This window comes from Ascaphus truei, chromosome 3, assembly GCF_040206685.1.
Source record: "Ascaphus truei isolate aAscTru1 chromosome 3, aAscTru1.hap1, whole genome shotgun sequence".
NCBI lineage: Eukaryota > Metazoa > Chordata > Amphibia > Anura > Ascaphidae > Ascaphus > Ascaphus truei.
Genome location: NC_134485.1, coordinates 82,878,198 through 82,892,077, shown reverse-complemented (window position 1 = coordinate 82,892,077; position 13,880 = coordinate 82,878,198). Strand labels below are relative to the sequence as shown.

Here is a 13,880-nt window from a genome sequence, read left to right as displayed (position 1 = left end):
TACCACAGAAGGCTCACATTGGGGCCTATTCACAAAGCTGTGATAAGTGGTGTAATGGTCGATAAATGCCCTTGTGGCACAATACTGCCCACTTTGCTATTCATAAAGCAGCGATAACAGCGCAGTATTGCGTTATAATGGCTTTTTAATGATCATTAACAGCAAGAGCCAAAAAAGTCATCCAACAGGCCCAAAAAAGCCAAAATTGCCCTTTTTGTGCCAATAATAGCTATTCACAAAGCAGTGATAAGCTTATCGATCTTTAAAATCTCTCAATATTTTGGCGCCAGCTAAAGGTTGGTGCTAAAAATATTGCAAGATGCAGAAATGCATTTTTTTTCTGCACAGGATTGATACCAGAGGCTGGCGGGTGTCTCCAGGGGTCTCTGCGGGTGTCTGGGGGCCTCCAGGTGGTCCCTGCGGGTGTCTTGGGGGCCTCTGTGCGGTGCCCGCGTGTGTCCGGGGGCCTCTGGGAGTTCCCTGCAGTTGTTCGGGGGCCTCCGAGTGGTCCCTGCGGATGTCTGGGGGCCTCTGGGAGGTCCCCGTGGGTGTCCGGAGGTCCCTGCCAGCCTCCGATATTAATCCTTTTCTGAAAAAAAAATTGCACCGCAATACATTCAACTATATACAATCCACCCCCAATGCATACAGTACAGTAATGGGCAAAATTACTATTATCCAGATACACTGGCGACACACTTTATTCGAGCTCGGCTAGTCCCACGAATTCGGGTATACCCGGGTGTATTGAGGTTTGTGACTGTTTTCTGCCCGAGTGCATTGAGGTATTTTCCAGGCAGGGATTGAAGCATTTTATTCCCGCTGGCTGCAATACTGCACAGTATATATATATATACTGCATTACAATTCATGAATTTATGCCATCTGGTAGACACGCGAAGCATTGCAGCCTATTAAATCCTAATCATTATCATTTAACAGATCAGCCGCCCGTCAGCCAGGCATGAACCCAGGCTGGGAAGACAAACGTAACGGGGCTTGTCAGAGGTGAGGAGCGGCGCATTCCAGGTATCTGCCAGGTACATACTGGGTATTTGCTCGAATAAAGTGTGTCGGTGCAGTATGGATAATAGTGCATTTGTTTCTTGAAAAGTCCATGGGGAGCATGAGAGATATTCAACATAAAATAGAAACAGGTGAAAGAGGCAGTGCACTGCCTAAGAAGCAGGAGGAGGCTCACGGTAGCATAAAAACGATTTAATTCATAAGAGGTGACACCTTGATAAAGGGCACACGGCCCGAAACGCGTAGGTGTGTTACCTGCTGCTGCTGTTGGGGGCTATGTGTGATCCTCTTATGAATTAAATCGTTTTTATGCTACCGTGAGCCTCCTCGTGCTTCTTAGGCAGTGCACTGCCTCTTTCACCTGTTCCTATTACCCTGCTTTGGTGGACTGCACGCCACTGAATTACTGCTTGGGGACCGCACCAGGGGACTTTGGAAGCTAACAGTGAGTTATCCCTGTGGGTTTCCATACCCTTATCTTATATTGTATGGGACAATCTATGTACTGTGTATTTGTGCCAGGAGCACTAGGTACTAGTCCCCCATCCCTATTAGGGAAGTTATATTATATACAGTTTATATTGGAGTGGTCCTAGCGGAGATCTTTCATACTTTAAGGGACTTGTTCATGTCTGATGCACCGGTTACCTACACTCTTCAACATAAAATAGAAAAAGAATAATATCTGTGCAGGTGCTTAGTGCAAGCATGGGAAACTGCCAGTCTCTTCTCTATCTGACTCTAGCAGCTTTAATACCTCCTGCCGGTTGTCACATGCCCATTCCTGGGAATTATAAGTCTGACTTTTTTTTTTAATTTGGAGACTTTAGGGCATTTGTTAAAAGCGCGTATCATAGCAAAGGATCGGATGTTGATAAATCATTTAGCAAATATTCTTTTGAATTCTACTAAACTTGCAATTTCACTTGAGCCAAATTTTTAAAATAGCGTGAAGACATTTTCTCAAATATTTGCCAACCCAACTGGGGAAAATTCACATGTCTGTTGGGAGGAGATCATTAGCAAAATAATTTTTCTGGTTTAAAACACCTTGGACCTCATTTTAGAAATATTTTCACAGTTTTTAAGATAGCAAATTCAAAATTGAGACATTCTTTCCAAAGTAAATCCCCAGTGGAGAAAAGTAGCCCTACAACCATTACACTTTGACCACTGAAAATAACATCTTATAGTTACACTCCTTTTTTCCTTTCCATGTTATATTAACTTTTTTTTAAAGAAGCAATCCACCCTAGTTAACCTTTATATTTGTACAGTATTGGAACCATGGCATCCTCCAGAGCTGACTCACACTATTGTTAGCTCCGGGGACTAGAAATGGGCACATTTTTTTTGCCTCGGATCAGGCGGTTCCTTTGGTCCGAGGATTTTCACGAATCAGTCGCAAAGAGAGCGATTCCTCTTTCCGGATTTTAATTTTTTTCACTGACAATCCAATCCGCGGATTCCGCAATCCGTTGGAGGATTTTGAGAATCCACTCCGCAGATTGGACGCTTAAAATTCCGTGTGGTTTGCATCCATTTAGATTCATCTGCACGGATTGAAACTGGAACAATTCTTAAGAACCCACCAACGGATCACTGAATGGACGGATTGGTTTCTACAAATTCCCTCCACGGGTTGCGGAATCCGCAGAGTGTATTGGTAAAAATAATAAAAAATCCGCAAAATGGGAATTGCCCTTTTTGAGATTGATCCGCTGACCAAAGGAACCGGCTGATCCGCTGCGGATCCAAAACCGCCGAAAAAACCCGGCCATCTCTACTTATAACTACTCCTACTACTCTGGGCAAATGTTATTGACCTCCCTAACACCTTGTACTGCGATGTGTAAAATGTGGGTGCTCTACATATAAATGATGAGGATAATAGTGATACTGCTGTTCAATATAGAAGTAAAAATGCTGACTGATCTTGAACATTTATAAATACCAGTGAGTCAATAAGTGCTCTGATAAAAATAATCTTTTTTTCTTCTTTAGAGTTCAATGATTCAGGTTTGCACATGGCCCACACATTACAGTAATTACCTTTTGTGTTTTCTACAACCTTCATACTTACGCTCCGCAATCAGCGTTATTGTTTTCCTTTAAAAAGTATTTTACGACGACAATTGACTTTAATGGGAACTTTAATTGAACCAATCTAACCGTACATGCCTTTGATATCAGCTCCATCAGCGACACACCAACATTTACTGCAGATATTTGCATCTTCCTTAATTCAAGTTTTTGCTATGCCTGTGACTGCTGGAAACCTTTATAAAGAGAAGGCCTTAATGATGCTTAATGCACCAAGGGAAGAAGCTAAATTAAAAACATAATCCAATATTCGGAGCTTCAGGACACTCCGCTTTAGCTATTGCAGACATTAAGTCTTTACATGTTTCTCGTGTGTTACAGTAGCAATCATCTCCTAATTGTAATTGCATCCCATTGTCAGCACCTTGTGACCTTGGGCAAGTCACTCTAAGCACTGCTATTCCGATAGCGTCAATAGGTCATTGTATTGATGTTTTTTTTTTAATATTAGCGTGAATAGTGATTACCAGGATTTCTGTGGGAGCCAAAATTTGTCTCAAACATAATTTTTGGAAATCAGACAAAGAAGCTAATGAACAATGACACAATAGTGATCAAGACTCCTTTTCCTTAATGTTACTTTTATGTCTGAAGCGCTTATTCCCATGACCTGTTATTTATATTATTTGTTATTTATATGATTACCACGTGTATTACTACTGTGAAGCGCTATAGACTTTATGGCGCTATAAAAATAAAAGAAAGTGGAGAATCTGCAGATAAAAGAATACATTTCTTCTCTGCAAATCCGAAGTGCCCTGGATCCTCCACTTTCTTTCATATACTCTGGAACTACACCAGACAGGTTGTTTCCCTAAACCACGGAGCACCGGTATCATTTAAGCAAGTATACAGCTTATATTTGCACATTTGTAGTTGTGCTAGACTGTACTCTCTAGCTATATAAATAAAGACATACAATACAATACAAACATGAGGGAGGGGGTATTGTTGTTTAAAATAGAGAGGATCGTGCCAGGGAAGCTATGTACCTTTAAAATGATCAGAACTCATATAGCAAACTAAGTTTTACCGTACTAATATTTATTTAAAAAAATAAAAACTCATTTGGATAAAGCAATGGAATCATACATTTTAAATGAAAGTGATGTCCAGCCAGCTCAGTTACTCCGCCTCAATGAGCATTTGATCTCGGTCACAGAAGGAATCAATATAGCATGAACAAACAGATCTGTTCCATAGTGGATTCAAAAATAGAAAACTTTTATTCAGACATAAATGCAATGCAAGCCGCCATCAACAGGGGGCACTAGACACGCACTAGTACTACAATATGTGTTTCATGACCTGTGTCACTTCATGAAGGGAATTAAGTTTTTAACACTTAATTAAAGTTAAGGTGAAGAACATTGTCATTTTATTAATGAGAGCATAGGTTTTATACAACACAGTATTTATTACAAATTTAAAAAAAAAATGCTTCAGGTGCACTGACAAACACAATGTGCCACATCATGTCTACTAAGCCTTCCGTTCCCTTTGGATGGAACTTCAGTGGATCTGCAGTGCTCACTCTATCCTCCCATGATTCACATTTTTCACTCACACCCAAATGGTGTTACCATGTCTCTCACTCCGCGTTCACTTCAAGCATTTGCATTCCAGCCGGTCTCACGGGAAGTGACCTCAATATCTCTGGACTCAGTCAGCAAGACAGTCTAAAAGAGTACGTTCTTTGCAGCTACGCTACGTCACCACGGGGTATGACATTTGCTCATACAACCAGCTGTATAAAGTGAATGGTTACCCTAGCAACCACGTGATGTATTTTCAACAGTTAACATCCAATATACACTCTACTAAAGAAATCCATCAATAAAATATTATTTTAAAAAAAATGGCCAAAAATATATTAATAACATATATAACCATGGTTTACTATCTGCAACCTCTCCCTTTACCTATAATACAATTATAAATACCAATTATAAAAAAAAAAACTATTACAAACATTAATAGCGTAATATGAACATATTTAAAATATATAAAAATTAACGTGAATCCTATGAAATTCAATGAGGAATATAAACTGATGGATGGTACAGTATATAATCTAACTAAACATCTCTAATAAAGGGTCCTAACTATTTCTTCATGCACATCTTCCCTAAATAAAGTGCGTAATTTAAAAATCCAAAATGACTCTTTTACACAATGTGTAATCTATCATAATTTAGTTTATCTATACATATTGTTTCAGTTCCTTGAAGTGAAAGACCAGTGCATCCCTACTGTGTTTCTACAAAAAAAATGTCTTGATACCTGTAAACCATGAGAAACACTCCCTCTGAGAATATTTTTATCCTGTGTTCAAGAAAACATTCTTTCAGTGCCCTCTTGATCCTACCTACATATTGGTAGCCACAAGGGCACTTCAATGAGTAAATCACAAAAGTAGTATTGCAATTGATGAACCCTATTGTATTGAATGTTTCTTCTGTACTAAAAGAAGGAAAATGTTTAACCTTATTTTTAAAACATTTACAAGCAACACATTGATTGCCAACACATCTAACGGAACCCACTTGTCTATCTGCAAACCAACGATTCTTCTTAGACATATGATTACACTCAAATCTTATAGGGCCAAATAATTATTGCGATATTTTGCTCTCTTATAGATAATTTTTGGTTTATCACCAATCACTTCACCTGAAATCGGATCACACTGTAGCACTAGCTAGTGTTTCTTTAAGATCTTATCTATTTCTCTAGTCCTCTGATTAAACTTTGTAATAAAACATACTTCCCCTTTATCAAACTGGCCTTTACCCCTATTTGTCTTGCTCACAATCTTTCTTTTTGTATCCTTTAATAAATCTTCTCTTTTCAAATTATTGGCTCTGTCAAACGCTTTTGTAATAAGTTGTTCTTTATACCCTTTCTCTTTAAAGCAACAGTCCAAGCTGCCGTTTTAAAATGTATTTATTTTTTCCCCCTTTAATATGTGCATCAATACAACCCACACAATGATAAGTAATTAGCTAAGTTGCCGATCGATCCGTTCTCCTGTGATCGATCGGGGAAGATTCGGCTCAGGGGTCACTAAATGGCTGTCAGTGCAGCAGAAGAGGACCAAAGTTCCAAAGTTCTGTGGGGAAGATCATGTGACCAGGCAGTCACTAGAATCAATAGCTAGAGAGAGGGTAGGGCTACAAAAAAAAGGCGTGCACCAGGGTCTGTTTCAGAAGAGGAAGGGGACATGACTTTGTAAATGGTTGCTAAAGAAACAAAAAATGCTCCTTACATTATAATACATTAAAAATGTCATTCAAAGTTGTTAAAAAAAATGCTACAAGTATTTTCAATTAGTACACAACTGATTTATTAAAAAAAAAAAAAAACACATATGTAGGATATTGCTTGGTCTGCAGCTTTGAATTTAGACGACAGATACTTAGCCTATATTTCTATTTTGTGAAGGTGCTCATCTCAAATCAGGAAGCAGAGCCACAGGGCTGATGTAGGGATGTAAATAAACGGACCAGAGCCATGTAAGAGTATCCATGGTCGTAAATCAGGGAGTGGGGAAGAGGGGAAAGGGAGGCTCCCGCATCAGCAAAATCATGAATAAAATTAGTGTCTGAATAATGTACAACCAAAATCTGGTGCAAAAGAGGATAGAAACTGTAGTAACAACACAAACACAAAAGTTCCTCCTTGAATGAACTCAGAAAGGTGAATGAAAATGATATGGTTAGTATAATTAAAAACCTTTTAATCACAAATATAGTAAAACCATGTTTGTATAGAAGGGGGATGGTGAAAAATCCAAGGCCAATCCCTAATACCAGACCAAGAAAATCTTCCAAAATATATACACGGAAGATAGTGTAAATGACAATACATCACCTTAATGTGGACTCGTGGACTGCAGGAATCGCCATAAGCACCTTCAGACTTGGAAACCTGTCCTGTCTACAGAATTCCTATTTACAGAAAAACCATCACACCTAAAGAAATATAGGCTGATGATACAGAATCTGGAGGGGTGATTAATAGGCAGTCAATATGGTCATATAGTACACCTATAGGGTATCAGTGGACCACATTAAGGTATGATGTATGTCAACTCCAGAACAGGATGAAATCAACATAACGTGAGGAAAATACAACATTAAGTGAAAACATAACCACATACAAAGACAATAGCTACGTGGCTTAATGGTATGGAGCTCTGCGAAGGGCAAGCACAAAGTGTGCTCTGCTAATGCCCTGAGGCGCGGTTCTGTGACCGTATCCAGTTATAGCCTCATAAACTATATAAAACAATCAGCGCAGAAATGCATACATGGAGTCTCCTAGATAGAACCCAATGACTCTAATGGCAATAAACCCCTTAGGTCCCAGTAGGCAAACAGTGCAAGGAGTGTTATCCGCACTGAATGATGCACAATTATAACTTCGCCATATATGTATTCCCCCAAAACAGGTATACGGCGGGGGCCGGTAAGCAGGTAGGGGTCCGGACTGGCGGCAATGTTGCAAAGTCCAGGAGACAGGAAGAGGTCAGGGCTGGCAGCAGTGTTGAAAACTCCAGGAGAGAGGCAAAGGTCAGGGTAGGCAGAAAGCAGCACGGTCGGGGTCACAGTCCAGGGTCAGCAACAGGGGAAACAAAATAGGCAAAAGGGTAAAGCGTGACTGCAAAGACCAGCAAGAGCTGCAAATATAGGAACTTTGCTCAGTGACTCCCACCAGGAACTGCAGTCTTATATAGCAGGCTGCCAGTACACAAAATGGCCAGTTTGAGCAGAAAGGGCAAACAGTCTGGAAAACCTGAACTGGCAGCAAAACCCGGCACGGATCGAGCAGAATCCTTACATATTTACAGTATTTTGCTCCAGAGGAAGGCAAATTAAAAAATCCAACATCTAGTGCAGGGGTGAGCAAACTTTTTATGCCGAGCCCCCCTTTTCATCTATAAAATTTCTCGCCCCCCCCCCTGCCTGATGTAATCAAAATCACATAAAAAAAAAAACCTTTATTAAACGGTATACAATATAAATCCAAATATGTCTAAATATTTACATATTTCAACAGCTCGCGCTTGCAAAATTAGGCTGCGTCCACGCTGCCGCTGAGAGCGGTGACATCACCAACTCTCCAAGCATGAGCACAGGGTGTCCTGCATAATTTTGCAAGTGTGGATTGGGGCTGTGTGTGTTTGTGTGTGGCTGTGTGTGTGTATTGACTACTGCTGAGCGCACTTCAAAGTCCATTTTGTTTGTCTCCCCAAGCGCCAAGCTTGGGAGAGCGTACGTGCACAAACGCAATCCTTTTGGGGGGCATTCATCCACCTCTTTGCTACCTCCCTTCCCTCTCCTCCCCCTTTTTTTTCTTCCTACCCCTCCCTGCTCTTTGTCTTGCTATCCCCATTGTCATCCACACTCCTACCTACAGTATTATTTATTTGTTTCCGTTTTCAATGTTGTATTTTCACTTTTTTTTACATTATTTCTGTACATTCATAGTATGATTGATATAGTGGCAGCCTACCCTTACACTTGCAGAGGATCGCAGCGAAGCAGGTTACCAGCAAAGGAGAGCAGGAGCACAGCACTATTGCAGGGCAGACACCGGAAGGAGGGGCGTTTGACTTCACCGTGCTCGGGCGTGCTCCTCCCTGTACTTCCGAAGCCCCTGCGCGTGAGCACACACACCATCACGTGGCCACCACCTGCACTATCCTGTTCAGCCACCCGCGCACATCTTCTTGGCCGCCCGCCCGTGCACATCTTCTTGGCCGCCCCCCGTGCACAGCTTTTTCGCCCTCCCGCGCACAGCGTCTGCTGGCCCACACACCCAGTTTTCGCTGCACGCCGCCTGCGCCGCCCTAAATAATCTTGCGCCTCATTGCCCCCCCAGTTTGCGCACAACTGCATTACAACACACACTCTCTCTCTCAATCAATCACCACACACAAGCACACACACACACACACACACACACACACACACACACACACACACACACACACACACACACACACACACACACACACACACACACACACACACACACACATACACACACACACACACACACACACACACACACACTCAATCCCCACACACACTCAATCCCCACACACATACTCAATCACCACACACACACACACACACACACACACACACACACACGCACTCACCACACACTCACCACACACACTCAACCACACACACACTCAATCCCCACACACACACACCACACACACTCAACACACACACACAATCACCACACTCACACTCAATCCCCACACACACACACCACACACACTCAACACACACACACACACACACACACAATCACCACACTCATGCTCAAATCACCACACACACACTCAATCTCCCCCCCCCCCCCCACACACAATCAGTCACACAATTTCACCTGGGGGGGGCGACATGCTCCGATCCCCCAACCCCCCATGCTGCTGAAAACTGGTGCGGGAAGCAGACAGGAAGAGAAGGAGGGCTTGTCTGTGTGCAGAGAGAAGCCCCGCCCCCTCTGCAAGACACAGACACATAGAAGCAGCAGCACTGAGCTTCTGGCCGCCCATGCACAGCTCTGCCCGCCCCCAAGTTTCCCTGCAAGCAGCCCGCGCCCCACCTACATAATCTTGCGCCCCCCCAAGGCGGCGCTCCCCCCAGTTTGCGCACCGCTGATCTAGTGATATCTCATAAGGGGAAAAATAAATTCCTTACTGACTCCAGTAATTGCAATAAGATTTCTACCTGGATATACATTCTTCCCATATTTACTTATTTGGTACTGTATATCCACGTATACCTTTCCTTTCTAAAAAGATGTCAAACCTTTTTTTTTTTAAGGTACAGCTCAACCCCGTTATAGCGCAGTCCTTGGGGGCCACCCGTTCCGACCGCGCTATAACCGGGGTCGCGCAATTTTTTTTTTAAATGGCCGCTGTGCGCCCGATCGGGAGGAGGGGGAAGAGGTGGAGTGAGGCACCGGCAGCCCTACATGTTCCCTAGCAGCCACTGTAATTGTCCCAGCATTCCCCACACTCCCCTCAGCAGCTCCGCACCATCGAACACCGATCCCCGCACCAATCCCCCAGCCTCGCACCAATCCCCCAGCTTTGCACCAATCCCCCCGCCTTGCACCGATCCCCACACCCCAGCATCGCACCGATCCCCGCACCGCCCCCCCCCCAGCCTCGTGCTGATCCACGCACCAATCGCCCAGCCTTGCACCATTCCCTCCCCAGCTTCAGCCGATCCCCGCACCAACCCCCCAGCCTTACATCTATCCCTGCCTGCAGCCCCACGATGCCCCAGCAGCTGACACCAAAGGTTAGGGGGGGGCTGTGACACCAAAGGTAGGGGGGCTGTGAGTGTGTGCTGTGTGTGCAGTGTGCTGTGAGTGTATGCAGTGTGCTGTGAGTGTGTGCAGTGTGCTGTGAGTGTGTGCAGTGTGCTGTGAGTGTGTGCTGTGAGTGTGTGCAGTGTATGCAGTGTGCTGTGAGTTTATGCAGTGTGCTGTGAGTGTATGCAGTGTGCTGTGAGTATGTGCAGTGTGCAGTGAGTATGTGCAGTGTGTGTGCAAAACCCCCCCCCTTTTTTTTAAATTGGGGGTCCACGCTCAAACCGCATTATAGCGGACCACGCTATAACGGGGTTGAGCTGTATCTATTATAGCTGCCATCACAGTCTCCATGGGTAATACTTTCCACTTTCTAACTGCCCTTACTGTAAAGAAGCTTTTCCTTTATTACTGGTTACTCCTTTCCTCCAACCTTAAGGTATGACTCTGTGTTGTTTGTCCTGCCCTTGGGATGAATAGTTATTTTGAAAGCTCCTGGTATTGACCCTGAATATATTTGTATATAGTTATCATATACCCTCTAAAAGCCTCTTTTCTAATGTAAATACATATAAATTAGATAGCCTCTCCTCATAAGTCTGATTTTCCATCACCTTTCTTCATTTGGTGGCTCTTCTCTGCACTTTTACTAGTTCCATTATGATTTTTTTTTATGGAGCAGTGTCCAAAACTGTACTCCATAGGTGTGGTCACACTATTGCTTTATACAGTGGCATAATTATGCTTACTTCCATTCTACCCATACCCCCATTTAATGCAAGATAAGATCGTATTTGCCGTTGCAGCTATTGCCTGACATTTGGGCATTATTGCCAAGCCTGCTGTCTACAAGCACTCATAAATCCTTCAATCAAGGATTTACCTAATTTTTCCCCATTTCATTTGTAAATCGTCTGTTTATTCTTTTTTCTAAAATGCATAGCCTTACATTTATCTATATTAAACCTTATCTGCCATTTACTTGCCCAAGTTTCCAGTCTATTCAAGTCTTTATTTAGAGAAATTACATTGTGCTCTGTTTTCCTACCTTACACAATTTAATGTCATCAGCAAAGATGGAGACTTTGCTCTCTATGCCAACCTCAAGGTCATTAATAAACAAGCTAAAAAGCACGGCTCCCAATACAAATTCTTGAAGTACTCCACTTAACACTTTAGCCCAACTGTCTCTTGCCTATCCTTCAACCAGTTTTCAATCAAGTTGCAAATATTTTTACCAAGAGCAATTTCCTTTATTTTGTACACTAACCTCATGTGGCACCGTATCAAAAGTCTTTGCAAAATCTAAGTAGACCCCACAAACTGCATTACCCTGGTCTAAATTCCTACTTACATCTTCAAAGAAACTAATAAGGTTAGTTTGGCATGACCTAGCCTTCATAAATCCATGTTGACTGTTACTAATAATTTTGTTATCCATTAGGTATTCCTGAATATTATCTCGTACTAAACCTTCATGTAGCTTCCCCACTATTGATGTCAGTAATTCTCCAGTAGTGATCTTGCTCCTTTTTTTAAATATAGGAATCACGTCAGCTTTCAGACAATCTTGTAGTACTGAGCCTGTGGAAATTGAGTCTTTGAATATTAAATGGAATGGTTTGGCTATTACTGACCTTAACTCCTTAGGATCTCCTGGGTCAATGCCATCGGGGCCAGGTGCTTTATTTACTTTCATTTTCTCAAGCCGCCTACGCACTTCTTCCTCAATGAACCGATTGTTCGTTAATATAGAAATTGTGACTTTCTCCTGTTGCAATATTTTTGCAATTGACTCCTTTTTGTAAAAGTGCACAGATTTTTTTTTGCTTTCCAAAAATGTCTACCTTTTTAAATTGAACATTGCTTCAAGCCTCTCCTATATGTCTTCCTTTACCAGCACACTGGGATGTACCCGCTTGTTTCCAAAAGCCTGCGTTGCATTGCAGAAGGGAAAGACCCAACAGATTGGCACATGCACACCTGTGGGCTGGCCAACATGTTTGCCTACCACACACTGGGCTATGAGGATCTGGATGAGCTGCAGAAGGAACCTCAACCTCTCACATTTGTGATAGAACTATTAAAGGTAATGAGTGTACAAGCCAATTTAATATGAACAGCTAGTGATTTATTAACTTTCACGCAAGCAAATGGAAGTTACTCCATCATTACCTGAACCACACCCCACTTCTTACCATATTAAGTAGGGGTCTATGCATCAGGGAAACTTGGAAGCTAAAGTGGTGTAAAGTGTTTGCCTCTTTCTTTTCTTATAATAATAATAATAATAAGTTGGTTTATATAGCACTTTTCTCCCAGTGGGACTCAAAGCGCTTCCCACATTTAAAGCTAACAGTTGCAGAAAACAAAAGAACACTATTTAAAGCTATAAAAGACACCTAACATAAGATAAAATTATAGGATAAACAGAATATAGAATGGTATAATACTGTAAGTATTAGGAGATTATTTAATAAACTCTGTAAACTCCAATCCCCTTTAAGGCCTTATTCCATATATGCTGAAGCAGCTGTATGGGCCATTTTTGGACAAAATCCCGAGAGACGTTAACTGGGATTTTGCACCGAAAACAGGCCAAACGACTGCTTTGTATGTACAGTACTTCATACAGATTTTGCCCTTTGTATGTCAACAGGACTAATATACATATCCACATTACTTAGTTAGCACTCAATTATATAAGCCATTTTTGTGATGAGCCATGATATGGCAGTAAGAACAAATGTAGTAGACCACATGTACTTTGTGCTTAACTATACAGCTCTATACCTGTAGGGGCATAGCCACTGAGACTTCAGAAAGACTAAACATAAAATCGTAAAAATCATACATTAGGAGTAATTGAATCTTGTAACACTCACAGGTGGAAACCCCTAGTATGTACAAACGAGAGACGTGGGCTCTGAGTAATGAGGAGAAGCTGAAAGCTGTCCCTATCCTGCATGGAGAAGGCAACAGGCTGTTCAAACTGGGCCGCTTTGAAGATGCAACCAACAAATACAGAGAAGCGGTCATCTGTCTGAAAAATATCCAGACTAAGGTAGATTTATTGCCTGCGAGCCTGAAGTAAGGATAGCACATTAGTAAAGGAGGCTACAGCTTAGTGTTTCAGTTTTCTACAAGTGGAGAAATGTTCATCCCATATGATCTCTGACCCTTAGAGCCGAAGCTTTCTTCTGCCAAGTGCGAATAGTGCCGGATTGGCATTAATCGCACTGTATAGAACAGGGGGCGTAAATTCAATTTACTTTGAAGTTGCTCCTCGGGCTGTTTTCAGACAATAATCCCAATTGACATCCGAAAATGGGCACTTCAGAGTATATAGAATGTACATCTAGTCTTCTGCAAGAAATAAACTTCCATCTAATATGGTCCCATTCTAGAAA

At 42.1% G+C, this 13,880-nt stretch overlaps 1 protein-coding gene across 1 annotated transcript in view; it reads left to right on the top strand.

Annotated features, from left to right (window-relative positions):
- The window catches only part of LOC142491605 (aryl-hydrocarbon-interacting protein-like 1), a 93,704-nt gene that overhangs the window by 66,039 nt on the left and 13,785 nt on the right, over nt 1–13,880 (top strand). The window contains exons 4-5 of the mRNA XM_075594409.1: nt 12,371–12,559; nt 13,358–13,534. Of these exons, the coding sequence (XP_075450524.1) occupies nt 12,371–12,559; nt 13,358–13,534 (366 nt within the window). The remainder of the gene's footprint in view (nt 1–12,370; nt 12,560–13,357; nt 13,535–13,880) is intronic.